This window comes from Loxodonta africana, chromosome X (genome assembly GCF_030014295.1).
Source record: "Loxodonta africana isolate mLoxAfr1 chromosome X, mLoxAfr1.hap2, whole genome shotgun sequence".
NCBI classification, from domain to species: domain Eukaryota; kingdom Metazoa; phylum Chordata; class Mammalia; order Proboscidea; family Elephantidae; genus Loxodonta; species Loxodonta africana.
This window is the reverse complement of record NC_087369.1, coordinates 57,224,237-57,251,755: the sequence shown is the minus strand read 5'-3', so window position 1 is coordinate 57,251,755 and position 27,519 is coordinate 57,224,237. Positions and strand designations below refer to the sequence as shown.

At 43.2% G+C, this 27,519-nt stretch overlaps 2 protein-coding genes and 1 long non-coding RNA gene across 7 annotated transcripts in view; 2 read left to right on the top strand and 1 right to left on the bottom strand.

Annotated features, from left to right (window-relative positions):
- PORCN (porcupine O-acyltransferase) overlaps positions 1-8,559 on the bottom strand; it is a 34,330-nt gene extending 25,771 nt beyond the window's left edge. The window contains exons 1-2 of one of the 5 annotated variants that reach the window (XM_064278248.1): positions 8,237-8,559; positions 7,887-7,983 (exon numbers count right to left, since the gene is read on the bottom strand). In XM_064278248.1, coding sequence (XP_064134318.1) covers positions 7,887-7,983; positions 8,237-8,290 — 151 coding nt within the window. In that variant the 5' untranslated portion in view covers positions 8,291-8,559. The remainder of the gene's footprint in view (positions 1-7,886; positions 7,984-8,236) is intronic. The other 4 variants (XM_064278251.1, XM_064278253.1, XM_064278249.1 and 1 more) reach the window with 4 other exon arrangements.
- Positions 8,560-11,649: 3,090 nt separating this feature from the next.
- On the top strand, positions 11,650-15,113 carry LOC135228909 (uncharacterized). Its single transcript, XR_010319779.1, has 3 exons — positions 11,650-12,486; positions 12,577-12,640; positions 12,725-15,113. It is a non-coding gene; the product is annotated as an uncharacterized LOC135228909 (long non-coding RNA).
- An 8,840-nt stretch (positions 15,114-23,953) lies between these two features.
- On the top strand, positions 23,954-27,444 carry EBP (EBP cholestenol delta-isomerase). Its single transcript, XM_064278244.1, has 5 exons — positions 23,954-24,079; positions 25,074-25,436; positions 26,080-26,116; positions 26,244-26,374; positions 26,939-27,444. Exons 2-5 carry the CDS (start codon positions 25,136-25,138, stop codon positions 27,160-27,162), a joined length of 693 nt encoding a protein of 230 aa, XP_064134314.1. The 5' UTR covers positions 23,954-24,079; positions 25,074-25,135; the 3' UTR covers positions 27,163-27,444.
- The last annotated feature ends 75 nt before the right edge of the window (positions 27,445-27,519 follow it).

Sequence of the window (27,519 nt, the reverse complement as noted above, 5' to 3'; positions counted from 1 at the left end):
AGCCATTTCCTCAACAGCCTTGGTTTGTAGTCTCCAAATTATGACGTATTAGAGTTACCACAAACCGCACTTAAAACTCTTTCTTTTTTTTTTTTTTGGTACATCTTATCATTAGCAATATGTACCACATGCAATGTTAAAATATATCTGCAACTTCATATGTAATGTTTCCAACCCCCAAAGACAAATAAAAAACAGAGTTATAAAGATACTGATAATAAAAGGCAATAATAATCAAAACTAAAAAAAAAAATGAGGTACTTGCGTCAGAACCAACTTACAACAAAGTTATAGGTACGGAATCCTGTCAAAAGTCAGGGACTACCTGTAGTGGAGAATGGCATTTAGGAAACCAAGATCTGAGCATTAAAAGTGCTCATTGCATGTGCCCAAGATCACACAGCTAGTTAACACCAGAGCTAGGACCAGAGGCCATATCAGGGCTGTTTCTAGTCCATATCCTTGCTTTCCTGATTTCGGGAAAAGAAGAACAAGCCACTTTAACCAGAAACCAAATTATTTATATTGGAGGCAGCTCCTTCCAAAAGTAGGCGTTTAATGAACTCTGCATCTGTTCTGTGTGCTCATGCTTCCCTTTGATGTGATGTTTGCAGCAGTGTTACCTATCCCAAAAGTAAAGGGACAAAGTAATCCCTTTCCTGGATGTAATTTCAACTCTCAAAATGCCATGTAGCTTTATAAACACACTTCTGAATTTTCTGGGTTAATGTAATACTAACTCTATGGATGAATCAAAAATTATTCTTTGTTGGTTTTGAGCATTCTGTTCTTTTAAAGAATTACCTATGTAAGATCAAATCGACACTAGGAACTGGATAGGTTAGACGAAAAGCTTAGGGGACAGTGAGCTTGTGTTGATGATGGTGAAACAATTTGGAAAAGCGTGTTGAGAAAGGCGACACAACTTGAAGAATGTAACCAATGTCACTGAATTGTACATGTAGAAATTGCTGAATTGATGTATCTTTGCTGTGTACATCTTCATCAAAAATTAGAAAAAAAACTTATTTGTATTACAAGGTATATTTATAGCTACAATGGGCATGTCTGATTTGTGAGCAGCCACTACATAGAATAATAAAGCTGAGGCATAAAGCCCTTGTCCAGGAATTAAAAAAAGTGCTCATTGCTTCTGGAGTATTGCTGATTCTAGGCTCCCTCAGTGGATAGAACTAGGGTATAAATACAGAATACATACACACACCTATACTTATTTATATCTGTATCTGTCTTTCTGTTTATATATTAAAATCCATGAATTCCTACTGACACCTACAATACCAATCCAACACCATAGTATTCATTCTAACCTTCCCCCTTCTCAAATGTGAGAAACCCGATTCTCATTATCCACAATAATTTTACTTATTTCCTCAGTTCTAGGATACACATTAAGTAGTTTCAGAATCTCTACCTTATACAACTGTGGAAAACAAGTATACCAACTAGAGTTATATATATATATATATATATATATATATATAACATATGTAATTTTTTTTTACACTTCTTCTTGTCTCTATTGTTGTTGTTAGATGCCATAGAGTTGATTCCAACTCATACCAACCCTGTGTGGTCCTGCACCATCCTCATGATTATTGCTATGTTTGAGCCCAATGTTGTAGCCACTATGTCAATCCATCTTGTTGAGGGTCTTCCTCTCTTTTGCTGACCCTCTACCTGATGGATGCTGTGTTCTTCCACTTTTCCCCTTCAGTGAGGCTGTGTGATTCATTTGAAAATCAGTTAGGCTGATTTGCTTCTGTTTGTATTCCATTTTAGGATTTATCCCCATGCTTGTTATTTTTTTAATTAGTTTTTTTTAAGTATGTGAAACATTAACATGGTTTTAAAAGTCAGAACTATACCAAAAAGTAGACTCAGAGAAGTGCCATTTCTCCATCCCATTCCTCTATCCTGCTTCCACCCACACCCCCTCTAGGCACCCAATCTCAGTTTTTGGGTTATCCGTCCTGTGTTTCTCTTTGTAAAGATGTTGTCGTTAGGTGCCATTGGGTCAATTTTGACTCCTAGTGACCCCATGTGACAGAGTAGAACTGCCCCATAGAGCTTCCTAGCCTGTAATCTTTACAGAAACAGATCACATCGTTCTCCTTGGGAGCCACTGGGCGAGTTTGAATCAGGGCTTCAAACCAGTTATTCACGTTTGCATCCTGCTGAGAATATGCATTTCTAACAAGTTCCCAGAAAGTTATACGTAAGAATCACCTGAGAATCTAGTTAAAATGTAGATTCTAATTCAGTATATCTGGGGTGAAAATGCAAATTCTCACCTAGGAACTTGTTAGAAATGCAAATTCTCAGCAGGACTGCAAACTGGAAAGAACAGGTTCAAACCCCTGGTTCAAACTGAAACCTTTCGGTTAGCAACTGAGTGCTTAACGATTGTGCCACCAGGGCTCTTTTTGTGAAGATAAGCAAATACATGTATGTTTTCTTATGCCCCCTTCTTTCTTACATGCAGGGTTGCAAAAAGGATACTTTTTAGTACTTTGCTTTTTTCACTTAACAGTATGCCCCAGAAGCCATTCCTTATCAGTTCATAGAGATCTTCCTCAATCTTTTTTACAGTTGCATAGGACTTCATTGTGTGGATGTACCACAGTTTATTCAACTACTGCCTATATCTAAGAACTGATAATATTTCCAATATTTTGCAATGACCAGTAAGGGGAACACCGAATACTGAAGTGCTCACAGCTTGACCAAAGTAAATGATGTCACTAAGAAGTACACAAGAAAAAGGAACATTTTTGGTAAATGCTATGACATATATAATTATGCAACAACAGGAACAACAACCAAAAAATATATATCAGTGATTACACATGTATGCATGTATCTGTGTATGTATGTAAAAAAATGCATATAGGTATGTATATATGGGTATATTTATATTGAAGTTGTCAAGGATTTCATTTTACTTGGATCCATGATCAACACTCACGGAAGCATCAGTTGAGAAATCAAAAGACCCATTGCATTGGGCAAATCTCCTGCAAAAGACCTCTTTAAAGTGTTGAAAAGCAAAGATGTCACTTTGAAGACTAAGGTGCGCCTGACCCAAGCCATGGTGTTTTCAATCACCTCATACGCATGTGAAAGTTGGACTATTAATAAGGAAGACCGAAGAAGAATTAACACCTTTGAATTATGGTGTTGGCAAAGAGTATTGAACATACCATGCCAAAAGAATTAACAAATCTGTCTTGGAAGAAGTACAACCAGGATGCTCCTTAGAAGCAAGGATGGCGAGACTATGTCTCACATACTTTGGACATGTTATCAGGAGGGATCAGTCCCTGGAGAAGGACATCATGCTTGGTAAAGTAGAGAGTCAACGTAAAAGAGGAAGACCCTCTACAAAATGGATTGACACAGTGGCTGCAACAATGGGCTTAAGCATAACAATGATGGTGAGGATGGTGCAGGACTGGGCAGTGTTCCGTTCTGTTGTACATAGGGTCACTATGAGTTGGAACCAGCTTGAGGACACCTAACAACAACAACATATGTGTATATATGTGTGTGCATATATTGTTGTTGTTAGGTGCCATTGAATCCGTTCCAACTCAGAGCAACCCTATAGGACAGAGTACAACTTCCCCATAGGGTTTCCAAGGAGTGGTCGGTGGATTTGAACTGCCGATCTTTTGGTTAGCAGCCGAGCTCTTAAGCACTACACCACCAGGGCTCCATGTGCATATAGAGATGTATCTATATGTATATGGAGCTCTGGTGGCACAACGATTAAGAATTCAGGCTGCTAACCAAAAAGGTTGGCATTTTGAATCCACCAACCTCTCCTTGGAAACCCTATGGGGCATTTCTACTTTGTCCTATAGGGTCGCTATGAGTCGGAATTGACTCAATGGCAATGGGTTTGGGTTTTTTTTTTGTGTGTATATATATATATATATATATATATATATATATATATATATATATATATACGTGTACACATGTGCATGCATATATATCCATATACATAATAAACACATAGGGGTCAGAGTTACAGATACTTCTTAGACATAACCAAACACATCACAGGATTGGTTTTCTGGGTTTAAAGGCTCAGGACCATAGTTTCCTGGGACATCTTGGTCAGTTAGCACAACATAGTTTTTTAAAGTTTATGTTCTATTTCCTAGTTTGGTGAGTAGCATCTGGGGCCTTAAAAACTTAGAGTAGCCATCTAAGATACAGCTATCAGTTTCTTCTTGTTCAGAGCAAAAGAGAAAGAAGGAAACCAAAAACTCAGAAGAAACTAGTTTACAGGACTAATAGTCTCATCTACCCTGAGACCAGGAGAACTAGATGGTGCCTGGCTACCACTACAGACAGTTCTGATCAGTGCCGCAATAGATGGATCCTGATAGAAGGGGAGAAAAATGTGAAACAGAGCCCAAATTCTTAAAAAGTCCATGCTGTTCCCACTTCCAGGGATGCCCTTCCTCTTCATCTCTCCGGGCAAACACTGACAGATCTGTCAGCACTTAGGTAAAATGTCATTGTCATAATTAAATTTTCCCCGGGGTTTCCACAGCACCAATCACAGAATCAAGTAGTGAGACATGTGGTTGTCTCTCCAGATTGACTGGGAAGGCTTAAAGGGCAGGGGGTGGGTATCTGTGCTTCCAATGTATGCCACAAACCTGGATCCGCAACAGATATCAGTTATGTAGGTGGATGGATGTGTGGGTGGGTAGATGGAAGGTTGGGTGGATGGATCGGTAGGTAGGTGGATGAAAGAGTGCAAAACTAGATGTGTGGTTGGGTGGATGAATTGTGGGTTGATGGGTGTGTAGGTGAATGGGTGAGTGGGCAGATGGATGGAAGAGTGAGTTGGTAACTATTCTAATGTTCTAACCTGTCCTATCTGCATCCTGGGCCATCCCTTCTGACCCTCTCACACAGAATTTATCCTTAATGGCCCAGAAAAACAGACCTCCCTCTTTAGAAGATCCTTCCTCAGTGTCGATGCTTGATGAATACACACATACACAACAGCTTTAGAACAGAGCTGAACTAACAGGCTGAAAACTGGACAGACAGATACCTTAGACGAAGGGAATGGCAAAAAGAGCCTAAAGCTCTGACATGCCTGAGCCTGGGACAGTCATCTGCCTTGAATGGAGGAGATATAAGATGGGAAGAAATTTGCTCTCTTCCTTGGGCTGCTTTTATGCTGTTAAGTCCGTCGAGTACTTGGCAGTCTCCCCACAGATCTATTGTATCCTTTTGCCACACTGCTTTAAGTTCCACCATTGGATTAAATAATTTCCAGTGAGGCTTTGCCTCCTTCAGACAGCTGTTGCTACAAACATAGCATGATGTCTCCAAGATTCATCCATGTTGTAGCATGCATCCGTACTTCATTCCTTTTTATGGCTGAATAATATTCCATTGTATGTATATACCGCATTTTGTTTACCCATTCATCTGTTAATGGACCCTTAACTAACCTTAAGGTTATGATTCAACTTGGCAGGACCATTATTCTCAGTGGTTTGGTGGTTACGTAATGATGTAGTTTGGCAGTTATGTGATGATGTAGTTTTCCTCCATTTTGTGATATACTGCAATCATCTCCATGATGTGATCTGATGTGATCAGCCAATCAGTTGTAAAGGGAGTTTCCTTGGGGGTGTGGCCTGCATCCAATATATAGGAATGTTCTGGCAAAGCTCACTGGATTTGCTTGCTCTGGATCCTGCATCTAGCTCATCATCATCTGACCTCTGGTTCTTGGGACTTGAGCCAGCAGCCTGCAGTACTGCCTGCTGATCTTGGGATTCGTTGGCCTCTGCAGCCTGAGAGCCAGCAGCCTGCCAAATTACATGCCATGAGTTAGGAGACATCCAGCTTGATATCTGACCCACAGACTTGGGACTTGCCAGCCTCTACAACCTCGTGAGCCATTTCCTTGGGATAAATCTCTCTCTCCCTCGCTTTATATATATGTTTTGCTTGATGCTGTCAGGCCGGTTCCGACTCACAGCAACCCTATGTACAACAGAACGAAACACTGTCTGGTCCTGGGCCAGCCTCACAATTGTTTTTATTGCTTGAGCCCATTGTTGCAGCTACTGTGTCAATCCATCTTATTAAGGGCCTTCCTCTTTTTTTTTTATTGACCCTCTACTTTACCAAATATGATGTCCTTCTCCTGGGCCTAATCCCTCCTGATAACACGTCTAAAGTATGTGAGAAGAAGTCTTGCCATCCTTGCTTCTAAGGAGCATTTTGGCTGTACTTCTTCCGAGAAAGATTTGTTCATTCTTTTGGCAATCCATGGTATATTCAATATCCTTCTCTAACGCCATAATTCAAAAGCATGAATTCTTCGTTCTTCCTTATTCATCGTCCAGCTTTTGCATGCATATGAGGTGATTGAAAACACCATGGTTTGGGTCAGGTGCTCCTTAATGTTCGAGGTGACATCTTTGCTTTTCAACACTTTAAAGAGGTCTTTTGCAGGAGATTTGCCCAATGCAATGGGTCTTTTGATTTCTCCACTGATGCTTCCATGAGTGTTGATCGTGGATCCAAGTAAAATGAAATCCTTAAAACAACTTTAATCTTTTCTCTGTTTATCATGATGTTGCTTATTGGTCCAGTTTGAGGACTTTTGTCTTCTTTATGTTGACACATAATCTAATACTGAAGGCTGTAGCCTTTGATCTTCATCAGTAAGTGCTTCAAGTCCTCTTCACTTTCAGCAAGCAAGGTTGTATCACCTGCATATCGCAGGTTGTTAATGAATCTTCCTTCAATCCTGATGCCATGTTCTTCTGCATATAGTCCAGCTTCTTGGATTATTTGCTCAGTATACAGATTGAATAAGTGTGGTGAAAAGATACAACCCTGATGCACACCTTTCCTGACTTTAAAACATGCAGTATCCCCTTTTCCTGTTTGAATGACTGCCTCTTGATATATATATGTAAATATATTTTTTTTATATACTTACCTTATAAAAAACCTTATATATATATATTAAACCAAAACCAAACCCATTGCTGTTGAGTCGATTCTGACTCATAGCGACCCTATAGGACAGAGTAGAACTGCTCCATAGGGTTTCCAAGGAGCAGCTGGTGGATTCAAACTGCTGACCTTTTGGTTAGCAACTGAACATTTAACCATTGGCACCACCAGAGCTCCAAAAGCCTACACCACCCGGTATTCCCACGTGACCTCCCATCCAAGTACTAAACAGGCCCAACCCTGCTTAGCTTCTGAAATCAGACACTTTACTGTTTTTGCTTCTATAGAGGACCCAGCCCAAGACACCACCTTTTGGCTATTGTAAATAATACTGCTATGAACACCTGTGTACAAGTATCTGTTTGAGTCCCTAGTATAAATCAACTTTTAATCTGTCATGGGAGGTAGAATTTTTGGTGTCTGAGAGAGATAGGGTAGGCACTGGGTTTTTTTTTTATGACATAAAACTGAGGACCTTCAAATGGTGGGCAAAGAAAGAACGAGGCTGCCAATGATCATACTTAAGGGTTCAGCAATGGCCTGCTGTAGTTGTCATGCATTCCTTTTGTCAACTCAGCACCCATTCCCTCTTCTACTAAATACCACCCTCCATTTTCTTTTTTTTAATAATAATTTTTATTGCGTTTTAAGTGAAAGTTTACAAATCAAGTCAGTCCCTCACATATAAACTTATATACACCTTACTACATACTCCCATTTACTCTCCTCCGATGAGTCAGCCCACTCCCTCCTTCCGGTTTCTCCTTTCGTGACCATTTTGCCAGTTTCTAACCCCCTCTACCCTCCCATCTCCCCTCCAGACAGGAGATGCAAACATAGTCTAAAGTGCCCACCTGATGCAAGTAGCTCACTCCTCGTCAGCATCTCTCTCCAACCCATTGTCCAGTCCAATCCATGTCTGATGAGTTGGCTTCGGGAATGGTTCCTGTCCTGGGCCAACAGAAGGTTTGGGGACCATGACCACCGGAGTCCTTCTAGTCTTAGTCAGACCATTAAGTCTGGTCTTTTTATGAGAATTTGGGGTCTGCATCCCACTGCTCTCCTGCTCCCTCAGGGGTTCTCTGTTGTGTTCCCTGTCGGGGCAGTCATCAGTTGTGGCCGGGCACCATCTAGTTCTTCTGGTCTCAGGATGATGTAGTCTCTAGTTCACATAGCCCTTTCTGTCTCTTGGGCTCATAATTACCTTGTGACCTTGGTGTTCTTCATTCTCCTTTGATCCAGGTGGGTTGAGACTCATTGATGCATCTTAGATGGCCGCTTGCTAGCGTTTAAGACCCCAGACGTCACACTCCAAAGTGGGATGCAGAATGTTTTCCTAATAGATTTTATTTTGCCAGTTGACTTAGATCTCCCCTGAAGCCATAGTCCCCAAACCCCTGCCCCTGCTTTGCTGACCTTCGAAGCATTCGGTTTATTCAGGAAACTTCTTTGCTTTTGGTTTAGTCCAGTTGTGCTGACCTCGCCCGCCCATATTGAGTTGTCCTTCCCTTCACCTAAAGTAGTTCTTATCTACTATCTAATCAGTAAATACCCCTCTCCCACCCTCCCTCCCTCCCCCCTCTCGTAACCACAAAAGAATGTGTTTTTCTCTGTTTAAACTATTTCTCAAGATCTTAAAATAGTAGTCTTACACAATATTTGTCCTTTTGCAACTGACTAATTTCACTCAGCATAATGCCTTCCAGGTTCCTCCATGTTATGAAATGTTTCACAGATTCATCACTGTTCTTTATCGATGTGTAGTATTCCACTGTGTGAATATACTCCATTTTCTTTTGATGACACATTTCATACCACCCTGATGCATGTAGTTCTGTGAGGCTAACTGCCTGTTTCAGAGCTCCAGGACTGGACCCATGACTAGTCTGGCCAATCAGAACAGTCTGTCACCCTGATCACAGGAATTGGTTCAGGAATGGGCATATGACACAAGTTTGGGTACATGACCTAAAGCTGGAATGAAAGGAAAAGATGTTTCTCTGTTAGTTGGGGCTCATATCTGTTTGGGTGTAGGTGGGGCATTCACCACATGAGGAGAACCTGCTGAGGGTGAAGCTGTCAAATAGAAAGCAGAGCCGACTCACAGAGAGAGGTAGAGTCCTTAGGCACAGTGTGCACCCTCAAAGCTCACTCAATAATTTCTTTTCTATCCTAAGCATTTTTACTTGTGTTTCTGTCATTTACAACCCACAGATCCTGAAGAATATGCCTACCTTCTTGCCCACTCATGCCCAGGTGGCTGCAATGGTTCTCAGCAATTCCCAGCTCCTAAGCACACATTGAACAGATGGGGAAACTTCACCCAGGGCACCCACAGTTACCTGTCAGGGATTCACCTCTCTTTGCACTCCCCTTCATTTGTCCTCTGGGCCCCAGGATCCCCTGGGTGGGAGCATGGGGGGCACCAGAAAGAGCAAGCCAGGTATGTCCTTACTGACCAGGAATCTGTCCTCGCTGATCCATCAAGTGGGGAGAACTCGTTGGGTGTGTTATCCAAGGATGGAGTACCTGAGTCCTGCTAGGCCAGCATCTGGAAGGGATCCCAAGCAGCCTTTCAAAAGTGTCTGCCACTGGCAATTCTGCAAAGCAAACAGACCTAATGAGTAACAGCTGATACTTATTGAGCCCTTACGTGTACCAGGCTTTTTGAAGAACTTTATGTCCATCATCTTATTTAATCTTTTCCATACCACTATAAGGCAGGAACCATAATTATCTCAACTTTATAAAGAAGCTGAGGCACAGCAGTTGAAATAACCTACCTGAGACCAAAACCCTTCCCACAGCTATTACCAGGACAGCGGCCCAGGATGGCATTGGGGGCGGTTCAGCACTTGCATGTCCTAAATAACAAGGAGTCTGGTTCCTGGGCATAAAACTATGTGTGATCTTTCAGGTCTAATCATAGGCAATTACAAAGGCTTTACCTTGCAGGCCACATGAGCCTTGGTGCACAGTCAGTACCTTTCAGTCTCTAAAGGGAGTTGCAGTCAAGAACTCAAGTCCCCCCGGTCAGACATGCTCTTACACATATCTGCATTCCTAGCTCAGGCACTTCTTTGTGGGGGGACTCTGGCTGAGGCTCCTCTCAAGTGCCTCTGCCAAGACCACCTTATCAGCAGGACTTGAAGACACCTTTCTCCACTCTGACTGAGTATTCAATACGTTTTCATTCCTAGCCCTGCCCTCTCTCAACGTTCCTTTGAAAAGACACCTAGGAATAGTTTTGTCCACTTAAGAGTCTTTGACAATTTTTTCTGACAATGTATGGTAGCTGGACTAGACAGTGGCTAATGTAGGCTGAGAGTTTTTCCAGCTCAGAGACACCCCTGGACTGAGAACTGCTCAGCTTTGAACCCTTGGGGCTATGTCCACTTACTGAATCATTTCCTGACTTCCTTTGCCTTTAATGACCTGGAAGCTCAAGGCACCACTAGCACACATAGTGCCTTTGTGAACTTTAGAAAATGACACCCCTTCCTCCCGATGGACAGAGTTCCACGCCAAAACCCAGGCATAGCAAGAGGAACCCGGGGTGCATTCCAGTCCTACTTTCTGCCTTGGCCAGGTGTCTTTTGTCAGGGCACACTTCCTGCACAACTGCATAGTGGCCCTGCTGCTGCCTGACATTCCACAGTCAGTACTGCTGACCCCTGGAGGATCTAGGAGAAAGCCACCAGCCTGGGTGTTATGGACTGAATTGTCTGCTGTCAAAAGATGTGTTGCAGTCCTGACCATTATACCTGTGGATGTAATCCTGTTTGGAAATAGGGTTTTCTTTGTTTGCTAATGAGGCCATATCAGTGTAGGGTGTGTCTTAAACCTCATCAGCTCTGAGTTATAAAAAGAGCAGATAAGACACAGAGACAAGCAAGCACAAATGGAAGAAAGACAGACGCCAGGTGAGAATTTCCAAGGAACCAAGGAGGCTGGGGCTACACAAGCTTAAAGAGACAAAGATCTTCCCTCAGAGCTGACAAAGAAAAAGCTTTCCCCTGTAGCTGATGCCCTAAAATAGGACTTCTAGCTTCCTAAACTATGAGAAAATAAATTTCTGTTCTTTAAAACCACCCACTGTGGTATTCCTTTTATAGCAGCACTACGTAACTAAGACACTGGAGTTGAGACCAGAGGTGGTGGGGGCAGAGGAAGGTCCTGACCCTACACCTAGAGGGGCTTTTTAGGGGTGAATCTTGGCAAGATTGGAGTGCTGAGATTGGAAGGGGAGACCTGCCTTCTTCAAATCTCCAAACTACATCTGGGCCAACCAGGGTCAGGACGAGGCTTGGGGTCTCTGTGCCTCCCCTGCTGCAGATCCTCTTCACTAGTCTTCCTACACTCCCTCCAGGAAATCTGCCCTGGATCTCCAAGCACAAGTTCTCCTGCTCTAAATCTCTCCCTGCTTCCTGGTACTTTTGCTTCATATCATGGTGGCTCATAAACATTGCTCATCTTTGCCAGCCTCCCGGAGTCGGAGTCTAATTCCACTGTCTCTGGATTGCCATAGTCTGGCACAGTTCCACTGAGTCTGGCACAGTCTCACTGAGGTGACATTTGAGCAACAACCTAAAGATGAGAAAGCAAGCCATGTGGCTATGTGCAGGGGGATAGCAGAGAGAGGGAACAGCCAGTGCAAAGGCCCTGAGGTGGGAGCCTGCATGGCATTTATATAGGACAGTGAGGAGGAGAGCCTTGTGACTGAAGTGGAGTGAGTAAGGGGGAGAGTGGTAGAAGGTGAGGTCAGAGAGGTGACCAGAGGGGGATAGAAAAAGGGAGGGGACTGACAGCTTAGGGCCTTATGGGCTATTTGACGTTCTCTCTGAGTGAGATGGGTGTGCAGAGAAAACCATGAGGGGATTCTGAGCAGAGGAGGGCTGCGGTCTGATTGAGGATTTAACAGAATCCCTCTGCCTGCCGAGGAATGACTGAGGGGAGGGGGTGAAGGCGGAAGCAGTGAGGAGGCCACTGCAGTAGTCCAGGCCAGCGATGATGGTGGTGGCCGTGGCTGTGGTGAGAAGTCAGTTTCTGGGTAAATTACGGAGGTGGAACTGACAGGATTTGCTGACAGTTTAGATGTAGAAGTAGGAGGAGGATGAATCGAGGGTGACTAGAGGTTTTTTTCCCTGAGGAACTGGAAGGTGGAGTTGACATTGACTCAACTGGGTGAGAGACTGTGAGAAGAGCAGGCTGGGAGGGAAGACCAGGATCTATGTTTTGGACGTGTGGGGTTTGAGACTGTTAAAAGGCCCTGGGGGTCCGACAGGTTGCAGATACCCTCATCCTACCCTATGGCTCTCCAAGAAGGGAAGGGAGATCTCAGGAAAATCTTGACCCACATGTTCCCCGCCCCCCGCAGACGTTTTCAAGAATGCTCTCCGCCTGGGGACCTTCTCAGCCGTGCTGGTCACGTACGCAGCCAGTGCCCTCCTGCACGTGAGCAGGGTGGAGTGGGATCAGGGTGGAAGCTGGGGGGAGGGCAGGGCCTCCTTATTCACCTCATTGCCCTTCGCCCTCTCCCCCCAGGGCTTCAGCTTCCACCTGGCTGCAGTGCTGCTGTCCCTGGCGTTTATCACTTATGTGGAGCATGGTGAGTGCAGGGCCCAGGTGGAGGGCTGGAGCCACCATTCCCTGAGGCTAACCTGACCTCCTTACCTCCACCCACCCACTCCAGTCCTCCGGAAGCACCTGGCTCGGATCCTCAGTGCCTGCGTCTTGTCGAAACGATGTCCACCAGACTGTTTGCACCAGCATCGCTCGGTGAGGGTTCAGCCCAGACAACCAACCTCGTGCCCAAACACCCCCTCAAAGAATATTATACTTTGGTTGCCATCTCATACCTGTCTCAGAGTTCCTGGCTTCCTGGCAAAGTTCTAGGTGTGGAGAAACAGTGATCAAAGCAAGCCCAAGTCCCAGCCCTCGTAGGGCTAACGTTTTACTGGGGGTGACAGTAAATAAAAATAAGTTGGTATTATAAAAAAAAGTATTATAGTTTGTTAAATTGTGATTAGTGCTATGGAGAAGGGAAGGGGAATAGGAAGTATCAGGGGGTAGGTGGTTTTGAGTTTCAGCAGGGAGGTCAGGGAGGCCTCCCTGATGAGGTGACTTTGAGTTCTTTAACTGAAAGAGGTGAGGGAGAGAACCATTCCAGGCAAGGGTAACAACCAATGTAAAAGCCCTGAGATGGGAGTGGGCCTGGAATATTTGAGGAACAGCCAGGTGGTCAGTGTGATCTGAGCAGAGTGAATGTGGGGTGGGAAGCATGGGCAGCGATATAGTCAGTGGCCAGCTCCTTTTGGGCCCTGTAGGTTATGGTTGGAATTTGAGTTTTGTTTTCCTTTGTTCATTCTTTTTGCAATTAAAGAAGTATGAGAGGCGGGGCAAGGATGGCGGAGTAGTCAGATGCCTCCCGTGAATCATCTTACAACAAAGACCTGAAAAAACAAGTGAAACAATTATGTTTATGACAAGCTAGGAGCCCTGAACATCAAAGGCAAAGTTAGAAAACGGGCTGAGCAGCAGGGGGAGAGAGAAACTGTTTAGAAGCAGAGAGGAGTTGTGAGACCTGAGTTGCTGGGAACCCTCAGGCTCCACTGGGCTGGTGGTAGCATTCAGCCGCAGTTTCCTCCAGGAGAAACAGCCAGCCACACAGCCTACGCATACCTCCGGAACCAGAGAAGAATGGAGCTCTTAGCAAAAGCTAAGGACTTGTGTATATTTGAATGTGCTCCCAGCCCCCAAGACACCTTCAGTGGCTGTCAATTTCCCTGGGCCTGAGATAGGTTCTGCCGCGTGCTCTGAGCCATTCTCCCAGCCTTGGAGAAGGAATAAATTCACAATTAGAGAAAAGACACTCTGCCAGCTCCACTAACCTGGGGAGCTCAGGACAGAAGCGACTTCTGTCCAGGTATAATCGATCCATGGACTTTGAATAGCTTTCCCCCCTGCATGGACCTGTGTGGGTCTATTTCAGGAGAACAGGCCCTTGTTGGCAGACTGCAACTGTTTCAGGTGTGCGGTGGAGAGGTGGGTGTTTGATGTTTGACACCACTTTGCCTATTAAGCAGGGTCCTCACCTACCCACATAAGGGGCCTAAGGACTGGTGGCTCCACCTATGTCACCCAGCCACCCAAGACAGGGGTCCAAGGATACACGGTACCTCCCAGTCCTTACAACCAAAAGCATTGGGTGCACATGGTCCGTCTGCAGAACCCACCCACCTGTGTGCTGTAGGGAACAGGGACGCACTTTCTTCACAGACACTCAGGGGATGGTTGTCAGCCCTCTGCTTTGTTCAGAGCGTGACCCCCTGCTGCAACCAGATACTGGTACCTATGCCAATCACCCCTGCCCATCTAAGACTATAGGACACAGCCTGTACTACACACTTGATGACCAACTATCTGGACACCTGAGCTGAATCCATACAAGAGAAGTGAATGGACTCCTAGCTCATATACCTGATAACAGTTCTAGCAATCTGGTGACAGGATGTTACAGCTTCAAAGGTGAAAATAATCAAGCTAGCTCATTGAAGCAACCTATTTGGGCATATCAAAACAAAAAGAAAGAAGCTAGGATACAATAAAAAAAAAAAAAAGCATAAAAACATAAAACATAAAAAAAATCTGGTGACAGGATGTTACAGCTTCAAAGGTGAAAATAATCAAGCTAGCTCATTGAAGCAACCTATCTGGACGTATCAAAACAAAAAGAAAGAAGCTAGGATACAGTAAGCAAACATAAAATAAACTAATACAATAACTTATAGATAGCTCAGATACAACAGTCAATATTAAATCACATAAAGAAGCAGACCGTGATAGTTTCAACAAGCTCTCAAAACCAAGAATCAAGAGATCTTCTGGATGAAGGTGCATTTGTAGAGTTACCGGATGCAGAATACAAAAGATTTAATATACAAAACTCTTTAAGGTAACAGAAAAGAGATCAGGAAGGAGATCAGGCAATACGCAGAACAAGCCTAGGAACACACAGATAAAGCAGCTGAAGAAATTCAAAAGGTTATTAAAAAACATAATGTAAACTTTAACAAGCTGCATGAATCCATAGAGAGACAGCCACCAGAGATTCAGATTAAAAATAAAATTACACAATTAGACAACTCAATAGAAAGTCAGAGGAGAAGAATTAAGCAAGGGGAAGGCAGAATTCGTGTGATTGAAGATAAAGCACTTGGCATCAATATATTTATATTTGAAGAGAAATCAGATAAAAAGATTTTAAAAAATGAAGAAACCCTAAGAATCACGTGGGACTCTATCAAGAGAAATAACCTACAAGTGTGTGCAGTACCAGAACAGGGAGGTATAACAGAAAATATAGAGAGGATTGTTGAAGATTTGTTGGCAGAAAACTTCCCTGATATCATAGAAGATGAGAAGATATCTATCCAAGATGCTCATCAAACTCCACACAAAGTAGATCTTAAAAGAAAGTCACCAAGACATATTATAACCAAACTTGCCAAAACCAAAGATAAAGAGAGTATTTTAAGAGCACCTAGCGATAAACGAAAAGTCACCTACAAAGGAGAGTCAATAAGAATAAGCTCAGATACACGGCAGAAACCACCCAGGCAAGAAGGCAATGGGATGACTTATACCAAGCATTGAAGGAAAAAAATTGCCAGCCAAGAATCATATGTCCAGCAAAGCTGTCTCTCAAATATGAAGGTGAAATTAGAACATTTCCAGATAAACAGAATTTTAGGGAATTTATAAAAACCAACCAAAACTATAAGAAATACTAAAGGGAGTTCTTTGGTTAGAAAATCGATAAAATCAGATATCAACCCAAGGCTAGGACACTGGACAGAGCAATCAGATGTCAACCCAGACAGAAAAATCACAAAAATAAATCAAGATAAAAATATGCTCAAAACAGGGAAACAGTCATGTCATTATTTAAAAGCAGACAACATTAAAACAATAAAGAGGAGCTAAGAAATGTAGTCATAGATCTTTCATATGGGGAGGAAGACAAGGTGATATAAAGAAATAAAAGTTAGGTTTAAACATAGAAAAACAGGGGTAAATATTAAGGTAACCACAAAGGAGACTAACAATCCTACTCATCAAAATAAAATACAAGAAAAAAATAGAGATTCAGCAGAAACAAAATCAACAACAACGAATAAGAGGAAAAGACAATATATAATGACAAACCACTCATCACAAAAAATTAAATGGGAAAAAGAAAATGTCAACAACACACAAAAAACGCATCAAAATGACAGCACTGAACTCATACCTATCTATAATTATGCTGAATGTAAATGGACTAAATGCACCAATAAAGAGACAGAGAGTGCCCGAAAGGATTAAAAAACATGATCCATCTATATGCTGCCTACAAGAGACACACCTTAGACTTAGAGACACAAACAAACTAAAACTCTAAGGATGGAAAAAAATATATCAAGCAAAAAAAAAATCAAAAAAGAGCAGGAGTGGTAATATTAATTTTTGACAAAATACACTTTAAAGTCAAATCTACCAAAAAGGATAAGGAAGGACACTATATAATGATTAAAGGGACAATATACCAGGAAGATATAACCATATTAAATATTTATGCACCCAATGACAGGGCTGCAAGATACATTAAAAAAAAAAAAACTCTAACAGCATTGAAAAGTGAGATAGACAGCTCCAGAATAATACTAGGAGACTTCAACACACCACTTTTGGTGAAGGACAGAACATCCAGAAAGAAGCTCAATAAAGACGTGGAAGATCTAAATGCCACAATCAACCAACTTGACCTCATAGACATATACGGAACACTCCATCCAACAGCAGCCAAGTATACTTTCTTTTCTCGTGCACATGGAACATTCTCTAGAATAGACCACATATTAGGTCATGAAGCAAGCTTTAGCAGAAACCAAAACATTGAAATATTACAAACATCTTCTCTGACCATAAGGTCATAAAAGTAGAAATCAACAACAGAAAAAGCAGGGAAAAGAAATCAAACACTTGGAAACTGAACAATACCCTGCTCAAAAACGACTGGGGTTATAGAAGACATCAAGGATAGAGTAAAGAAATTCATAGACTCCAGTGAGAATGAAAACAGTTCCCATCAGAACCTTCGGGTCACAGCGAAAGCAGGACTTGGAGGTCAATTTATATCAATAAATGCACACATCCAAAAAGAAGATAGGGCCAAAATCAAAGAATTATCCCTACAGCTTGAACAAATAGAAAGTGAGCAACAAAAGAAACCCTCAGGCACCTGAAGAAAGCAAATAATAAAAAGCACAGCAGAATCAAACGAAAAAGAGAACAGAAAAATAATTGAGTTAAGAAGACGAAAAGTGGGTTCTTTGAAAAAATTAACAAAATTGATAACCATTGGCCGAACTGACAAAAGAAAAACAGGAGAGGAAGCAAATAACCCAAATAAGAAATGAGATGGGCAGTATTACAACAGACTCAAGTGAAATTGAAAGAATCATATCCGATAACTACAAAAAATTGTACTCTTAACAAATTTGAAAACCTAGAAGAAATGGATGAATTCCTAGAAACACACTACCTACCTAAACTAACACAAACATAGGTAGAACAACTGAAAAAAAACATAACAAAAGGAGAGATTGATAAGGTAATTTAAAAACACCCCCCCCAAAAAAAACCCTGGCCCAGACAGGTTCACTGCAGTGTTCTACCAAACATTTGGAAAAGAGTTAACACCACTACTACTAAAGGTATTTCAGAGCACAGAAAAGGATGGAATACTCCCAAACTCATTCTATGAAGCCAGCATATCCCTGATACCAAAACCAGGTAAAGACAACGCACACAAAAAAGAGAAAATTGAAGACCTGTATCCGTCATGAACTTAGATGAAAATCCTCAACAAAATTCTAGCCAATAGAATTCAACAACATATCAAAAAAAGAATTCACTGTGACCAAGTGGGATTCATACCAGGTATACAGGGATGGTTCAACATTAGAAAAACGATAAATGTAATCCATCATATAAATGAAACAAAAGAACCACATGATTTTATCAATTGATTCAGAAAAGACATCTGACAAAGTCCAACACCCATTCATGATAAAAACTCAGCAAAATAAGAATAGAAGGAAAATTCCTCAACAGAATAAAGGGCATTTCTACGAAGCCAACAGCCAGCATCATCCTAAATGAAGAGTCTGAAAACATTCCCCTTGAGAATGGGAAACAGACAAGGATGCCCTTTATCTCCACTCTTATTTAACATTGTGCTGGAGATCAAGCAGAATGTGGAAATTATTGAACAATATCATTAATATCACACCCTAGCAAAATTTTTCTAAAGATAATTAAAAGATGGTTGCTGCAGTACATTGACAGTGAACTGCCAGAAATTCAACCTGGACTCAGAAGACAAAGTAGAATGAAGGATACCACTGCTGATGTCAGATGGATCTTGGCTGAAACAGAAAATACCAGAAAGATGTTTACCTGTGTCTTACTGAGTATGCAAAGGCATTCAGTTGTGTGGATCATAACAATCATGGATAATATTGCAAAGAATGGGAATTCCTGAACACTTAATTGTGCTCATGAGGAACTTGTACATAGACCAAGAGGCAGTCGTCTAAAGAGAACAAGAGGATACTGCGTGGTTTAAAATCAGGAAAGGTGTGTGTTAGGGTTGTGTCATTTCACCATACTTATTTGATCTGTATGCTGAGCAAATAAACTGAGAAGCTGGACTATACAAAGAAGAATGTGGCATCAGATTGGAGGAAGACTCATTAACAACCTGTAATATGCAGATGACATAACCCTGCTTGCTGAAAGTTAAGAGAACCTGAAGAACTTACTGATGAAGATGAAAGACTACAGCCTTCAGTATGGACTACACCCCAACATAAAAAAAAAAATCCTCATGACTAGATCAATAAGCAACATCATGAAAAAGAGAAAAGATTGAAATTGTCAAGGATTTCATTTTACTTGGATCCACAATCAATGCGTATGAAAGCAGCACTCAAGAAATTAAACAAGGCGGGGCTAAGATGATGGAGTAGTCAGATGCTTCCTGTGGTCCCTCTTAAAACAAAGACCAAAAAAAAAAAAACACAAATGAATCGATTACATATGACAAGCTAGGAGTCCTGAACATCAAAGGCAAAGTTGAAGAATTGGACTGAGCAGCAGGGGGAAGGAGAGATGGTTCAGAAGCAGCAAGGTGTTGCCAGGCCTGACCCAGCAGGAACTGACACTCCATTGACTGATTCCACTGGCACCAGTGTGGTGAGGGAGCAGTGGTGTTTGGGATGCATTTTCCACATTGAGAGAGAAACGAGTAGCAAGAGTCTGCTCGACCCTCCAGAACAAGTGAGAAGTGTCCCTCAATCAGCAACAGATAAGTACCTGCATTTAACCTACCTCACAGAGCCAAAAATACCCCTTTGAGAAAAACCTCTCTGCCACTTACCTGCTCCCTCCCTTCCCTGCATCCGCTAGGCTGGAAGAAGGACTCTGCACTGGCCCCGAGCCATTCTCCTGGCCTTGGAGAGGGAACAAATTAAAAAATAGGGAAAAAAACAATCTGCTGTCTCCTCTAATCCGGGAAATCAGGGCAGAAACAGCGCCTTTGCCTAGGCATAGGCATAAGGAGCCCATGGACTTTGAATGCCTTTCACCTTGGCATAGACCCGTGTGGGCCAATTTCAACAGTATAGGCCCTCATTGGCACAGCACAACAGGGTGTATACCTGAAGTTTAACTTCAACTGTTTCAGCTACACAGTGGAGAGGTAGGTTCATGACATTTGACACCACTCTACCTATTAAGCAGGGTCGTTACCTTCCCACATCACGTGCCTGAGGAGTGGTGGCTTCACCCACAACACCTAGCCACGTGCAACAGGGGTCCAAGAATAAGTAGGGCCTCCCAGTCCTTACAGCGAACAGCACTGGGCACCCACAGTCCAGGTGCAAAACTCATCCACCTACATGCTCTAGTTAACAGGAACACATGTTCCTCACAGACACTCAGGGGCAGTTCTCAGCCCCCTGCCTTGCTCAGAGCATGACCCCCTACTGCAACCAGATACTTATGCTTACACCAATCACCCCTGCTCGTCTAGAACTGTAGGTGAGAGCCTGCACCACACATTTGGTGACTGACTACCTGGACACCTGAGCTGAATCCATACAAGAAAAGTGAAAGGACTCTTAGGCTCACATACCTAGTAATAGCTTACCCACCTGGTGACAGGACTTTAGAGCTTCAAAGACACCTATAATCAAACTAGCTCACTCGAGCAGCCTATTTGGGCATATCGAAACAAAACTAGAAGCTAGGACACAGTAAACAAACATAAAATAAATAAATACAATAACTTATTGATGGCTCAGAGACAACAGTCAATATCAAATCACATAAACAGGCAGGCCACGATGGTTTCAGCAAGCTACCAAAACAAAGAATCAAGAAATCTTCCAGATGAAGAAAACTTCCTGGAATAACTGGAGGTAGAATACAAAAAAATTAATATACAGAACTCTTTAAGAGATCAGGAAGGAGCTCATGCAAAACACAGAACAAGCCAAGCAGCACACAGACAAAGCATTAGAGGAACTTATGCAGATTAGACAAGATCATAATGAAAATTTAATAGGCTGCAAGAATTCATAGACAGACAGCAAACAGAAATTCAGAAGATTAACAATAAAATTTCAGAATTAGACAATTCAACAGAAAGTCATAAAAGCAGAATTGAGGCAATGGAAGTCAAAATTAGTAGAGATTAAAGATAAAGCACTTGACACCAATATATTTGAGGGAAAATCAGATAAAAGAACTTTAAAAAATGAAGAAACTCTAAGAATTATGTGGGACTGTATCAAGAGGAATAACCTATAAGTGATTGAAGTACCAGAACGGGAGGGGGGAGGGGAATAACAGAAAATACAGAGAGAATTGTCAAAGGTTTGTTGGCAGAAAACTTCCCTGATATCATGAAACATGAGAAAATATCTATTCAACACACTCATCGAACCCCACAAAAGAAAGTCACCAACACCGTCTGCTAGCCCAAGACAGGAACCATTCCCAAAGCCAACTCTTCAGACAGGGAGTGGACTGGACTATGGGACAAAAAACGATACTGGTGAGGAGTGAGCTTCTTGAATCAAATAGACACATGAGGCTATGTGGGCGGCTCCTGTCTGGAGGCAGATGAGAGGGCAGAGGCAGTCAGAAGCTGCCTGAATGGATATGAAAATAGAGAGTGGAGAGAAGGTGTGTGCTGTCTCATTAGGGGTAGAGCAACTAGGAGTATATACCACCCACGGGAGTGTATAGCAAGGTGTATATAAATTTTTTTATGAGAGACTGACTTGATTTGTAAACTTTCACTTAAACACTATAAAAATTTTAAAAAATGGGCAAAGGTTATGAACAGGCACTTCACCAAAGAAGGCATTCAGGTGGCTAACATACATGAAGAAATGCTCATGATCATCAGCCATTAGAGAAACGGAAATCAAAACTACAATGTGATACCAATTTCTAGCATTAATCCAAAAAACACAAAATATTAAATGTTGGAGAGGTTGTGGAGAGACTGGAACACTTATATGTTGCTGGTGGGAATGTAGAATGGTACGACCACTTTGGAAATCGATTTGCGCTTCCTTAAAAAGCTGGAAATAGGACTACCATGCAGTCCACCAATCCTACTCCTTGGACTATATCCTAGAGAAATTAAAGCCCCCACAGGAATAGATATATGCACACCCATGTTCATTGCAGCACTGTTTACAATAGCAAAAAGATGGAAACAACCAAGTTGCCCATCAACAGATGAATGGATAAACAAATTATGGTATATTCACACAATGGAATACTATGCAATGATAAAGAACAATGATTAATCTGTGAAACATCTCATAACATGAATGAATCTGGAAGGCATTATGCTGGGTGAAATAAGTCAGTCACAAAAGGACAAATATTGTATGAGACCACTATTATAAGAACTCAAGAAAAGGTTTAAACACAGAAGAAAACATTCTTTGATGGTTACGAGGGTGGGGAGGGAGGGAGAGGGTATTCACTAATTAGACAAAAAAAGAATTTTTTTTTTTTAGATAGTAGAGAAGAATTATTTTAGGTGAAGGGAAGAACAACACAGAATAAGGGGGAAGCCAGCACAGCTGGACTAATCCAAAAGCTAAGAAGTTTCCTGAATACAACCAAACACTTTGAGGGACAGAGTAGCAGGGATGGGGGTCTGTGGACCATGGTTTTGGGGGACATCTAGGTCAATTGGCATAACAACGCGTGTTAAGGAAATGTTCTGCATCCCACTTTGGTGAGTGGTGTCTGGGGTTTTAAAAGCTGGCAAGCGGCCATCTAGGATACATCAACTGGTCTCGTCACAGAAGCCCAAGAGAAAGATAGGGCCACATAAATCAGAGACTCCATCAGCCTGAGACCGGAAGAACTAGGCGGTGCCCGGCTACCACCAATGACTGCCCTGATAGGGAACACAACAGAGAATCCCAGAGGGAGCAAGAGAAAAGTGGGATGCAGAACTCATATTGTAGTAAAAGGACCAGAGTTAATGGTCTGAGTGAGAATGGAGGGACCCTGGAGGTCATGTTCCCCAGAGTCTCTGTTAACCCAAAACTAAAACCATTCCTGAAGCCAACTCTTCAGACAAAGATTAGACTGGACTATAAGACATAAAATGATACTGGTGAGGAGTGTGCTTTTTAGGGGAAGTAGACACATGGGTAGCTCCTGTCTGGAGCTGGTTGAATGGACATGGGAAATACAGGGTGAAGACAAGGAATGTGCTGTCACAAAGTAGGGAGAGCAACTAGGGTCACATAACAATGCGTGTATAAGTTTTCGTATGAGAAACTGAACTGTAAGCTTTCACTTAAAGTACAATTTAAAAAAGAATAAAAAGGATGCAAGGAAAAAAAATCAAACGACATATTGCATTTGGCAAATCTGCCTCAAAAGACCTCTTTCAAGTGTGAAAATGCAAATATGCCACTTTGAGGACTAAGGAGCACATGACCCAAGCCACGGTGTTTTCAATCGCATCATATGCATGCAATCTGTATAATGAATAAGTAAGACCGAAGAAGAATCAATGGATTTGAATTATGGTGTTGGCGAAGGGTATTGAATTTACTGCCAGAAGAGCTAACAAATCTATCTTGGAAGAAGTACAGCCAGGATGTTCCTAAGAAGTGGATGGCTACACTACATTTTAGGTACTTTGGACAGGTTATCAGGAGGTACCAGTCCCTGGAGAAGGACATCATGCTTGGTAGAGGGTCAAGGAAAAAGACCCTTAAGGAGATGGACTGACACAGTGGCTGCAATAAGGATGGCATGGCACAGGGGCCGGTCAGTGTTTCCTTCTGTTATACATAGGGTCACGATGAGTTGGAACCCACTCCATGGCACCTGACAACAAGCTGTGGTTGATTGCTCTTGCTAGGGAGGACTGGAGAATTAAAATCGAGATTCTATGCTGACTGGAAATCCTGGTGTTGTAGTGGTTAAGTGCTACAGCTGCTAACCCAAAAGTCAGCATTTCGAATCCACCAGCCGCTCCTAGGAAGCTCTATGGGGCAGTTCTATTCTGTCCTATAGGGTCTCTCTGCGGCGGAATCAACTTCACGGCAATGGGTTTGTTTAATGCTGAATGCCTTGGGGCTCAAGGATACCGGCCCAGCTCAGATCGTCCCCGCCCCCGCCTGGGCCGTCCCCACCTCCGCCTCACTTCTGACTCGGTCTAAGCCAACAGCAAAAATCGCACCACAAGCGAGGCCGGAGCTGGCAGCACATAGCGAAATTCTATTGGTTGGGAGCAGCACTGGCTGCCTCCTTAGCCTTTCCATTGGTCCGCTCCGTAAGGCGGGGTAGCCTGTGAGGGGATGGGCCCGAACTCGCTGTGTACTGGAGCTTGAGAGCTAGCGTAGAGAGCTCCCGGAGCCTGTGGGAGACCCCTGTGCGACCGCACCTCTGGGTGAGTGCACTCTGCCTGGCTCCCCACTCCATCCCCTAGTTCTCAACAGCCAGACGGCCGGCCCGAGGCGCGCCTGCGCGAGACCATTCCCCTGGCACCACCCAACCTCCGCACAGCTGAGCGAGCCCCCCCCCCCCCCCGCCCTGCTACCGCGCGGTTGTCCGGACGACGGAAAATTCGCCTTCTCATTGGGCAGCTGGTCTTTAGGGTTCTGGTTCCTTGGTCTTCTCTGTGCTTGACCGTCCTTTTCCTTTTTAGCGCCGTGGAAGATCTGCCTTCCACCTTGCTCCCTCTTCCCTCTTCTTGCAGCTTGTCAGCATTGTAGGGAGCGCCTGGCTGTCCAAACACGGGACCTAAGGGTCGTGATTCTGATTATTCGTCTCTTTTCTGCCCCCCATTTGCAGTTTCCAGGACTAAGGGGAGGGAAAGCAAGACAGTGACCCCTGCAATGTGACCATGCTTGGTTTCTGTGTCTCCCCCACTAGACTGTAACCCTTAGGGTGGGGACAGGACCTGGTCCCTGTGTCTCCTCAAGCGAATTTGACCCCTGAGGGTGGGGATAGTGCCCGGTTCCTGTGTTTCCCCCAAAAGACTGTGACCCCTGACATCAGGACCAGGCCTGGTTCCTGTGTCTCCCCCTCCTGACATTGACTCCTGAGGGTGGGACCAGGCCTGGTTCCTGTGAGTATTCCACCATTCACCCTTGCGTGCCGGGATAAATCCTCATGTGTCTCCTTCACTAGACTATCACCACCAAAAGGCAGGAATCAGATCTGGTTCCTTTATCTGCCTCATCAATATATGGCTCCCTGATGGCTGGAATGAACCTTATATTTTGGCCTTGTTCTTAAAGTAGCACTTAAGTATATTATTTTTAATACAGTTTTATAGTCTGTCTTTTAACTGGTAAATTTAGTCCATTTACATTTATTGTGATTAATGAACTATTTGGATTTGATTTTCCTATCTCATTCTGGGCTTTCTATCTGTCCAGGTTTTTCTATTGCCTTTTTCTTCTCTGTACTTAACTGCACACAGCCATCAGCCCACAAAGACATGACCACCACCGTCAGCCCCTTGCACCCGTACTGGCCTCGGCACCTAAGGCTGGACAACTTTGTGCCTAATGACCGCCCCACCTGGCATCTCTTGGCTGGCCTGTTCTCCATCTCTGGGGTCTTAGTCGTGACCACATGGCTGTTGTCAGGTCGAGCTGCAGTCGTCCCACTGGGGAATTGGAGACGACTCTCCCTGTGCTGGTTTGCAGTGTGCGGGTTCATCCACATGGTGATCGAGGGGTGGTTCACCCTCTACCATGAGGACCTCCTTGGAGACCAAGCCTTCTTATCCCAACTCTGTGAGTCCTAAGTTCTTTTATGGGGTGCGGGAGGGAGTTTTCTGGACAGGGATTGGCTTGGATGTTTACATACCCACCAACTCTTCTCCCATTAATTAATTTTGTTGGACCAATTGTTTGTATCAGACATTCACAACAACAGTTACTGTCCTATGTAAGGCTTACTCACGTTATCTTGTTTTACATATACAGGTAGTCCCTGACTTACAACGGGGTTCCCTTCCTACGACTCTGTCGTAAGTCAATTCTGACATAAGTCGAATAACTCATTTTCTTTATTTTTCATTATTATTGCCTTTTATTATCAGTATCTTTATAAATCATAAAATTGAACATCTGTGAGTGAACTTGTGAGAATGTAATCAGCAAATTACATGCTGAACATTGAATGTAGTACGCATTACTATTGATAATATGTAAAAAAATAGATGGTGGTAAGTGCAGTTTGTTGTACCTCAAATACATCATATGTCAGGGACTACCTGTATTAACTTATAGAATCTGAACATCTACTCCATCTCACAGATGAGGAAATTGAGGCATGTAAAGGTGATGCAACTTGCCTTCTTATAGGGGCCCCCAGCTCTCACAAATGTGAGCTCCTCGTCCTGCCTTTATTCTTTGTCACTCTTGTTTTCTTTAGGGAAAGAGTATGCCAAAGGCGACAGCCGATACATTCTGTAAGTGTTTGGTTTTTCTAGGGAGACCAGTATCAGTTTGGGGTGGCAGTGAGTCAGGGAGCACTAATGGGTCACCCAGTGGGCAGAGTACACTGATGACAGGCATCCATCATCCTTTCTCCTGCAGGGGTGACAACTTCACAGTATGCATGGAAACCATCACGGCTTGGATGTGGGGACCACTCAGCCTGGGGGTGGTGATTGCCTTTCTCCGCCAGCAACCCTTCCGCTTTGTCCTACAGCTTGTGGTCTCTGTGGGTGAGGAAAAAAGATTGGTGGGGTATCACTCCCATGTAGGAGTGAATCAGACTGAATCACAAATCCCCCAAGGCTCTATAACAGCCATGCTCCTTTCTGAGTCTGCTCTTAAAAGTAAGGAGGGCTCATTCCTCCTCCTCCTGCATAACAAAGTCTCCTGTGAAGGTTACATGAGGTAGCCCATAGTGTTGGGAGGCCTCTGGCTCCTCCAGGATCAGGATTCTGAGGCTCTGTCATGTGAGATGCAGTCCTCTTATGTTCTTAAATTAGTTTTCTTTAGTTCTGTATTTCTGAGCTGTCTTGAATTCTGAAGATTTGAGCTTCCTTAAATTCTGGGCATATGAGCTCTTTTGCATTCAGAAATTTTCAGATGTCTGATTTCTATAATTCTCACTTCTCTGATTTCTAAAAATTTCAGCCCTATGATGTCAGAATTCTTAGCTCCCTGATTTCAGGAATCCTGAGCTTTGAGACCTTGAATGATGACTTAGTAAAATGCCTAGGAATAGATAGCTTGGAATAACTTCCTCTTCCTCACAGGGATTCTCCTTCTACTTCCTACAGGCCAGATCTACGGGGACGTACTCTATTTCCTGACAGAACACCGTGATGGGTTCCAGCACGGGCAGCTGGGTCACCCACTCTATTTCTGGTTTTACTTTGTCTTCATGAATGCCCTGTGGCTGGTGCTGCCCGGAGTCCTCGTACTTGATTCTGTGAAGCATCTCACTTACGCTCAGAGCACGCTAGATGCCAAGACCTCAAATGTCAAAAGCAAGCAGAACTAGTAAGTGGCAGGCTCGCTTTGAACACTAGCTGATGAGGAACTCATCACTTGCCAGAAGAGTCAAATCCTCCTCCTACAGGTTGGAGGGACAAAGTTAACTAATCTGTCAGGCTCAGGCTAGTGGGTGGGAACAAAAAGAGCAAGAGAGAGGGGTGAGAAAGGGTCTCTGTGGAGCTACTGCCAGGAGCTGTTGGGACAAAGGCACAAGAAGCCCTAAGAGGTCCATGATGGTGGCAGTTTTTAAAATCAGGAAATAAAAAATCTTGACTCTAACACTGAGAGATCTTTAATAACTCACCCCAGAGATGTCCCATGAGTGACCCCATAGCCCCTCCATCACTTACTCCACAGTCCACTG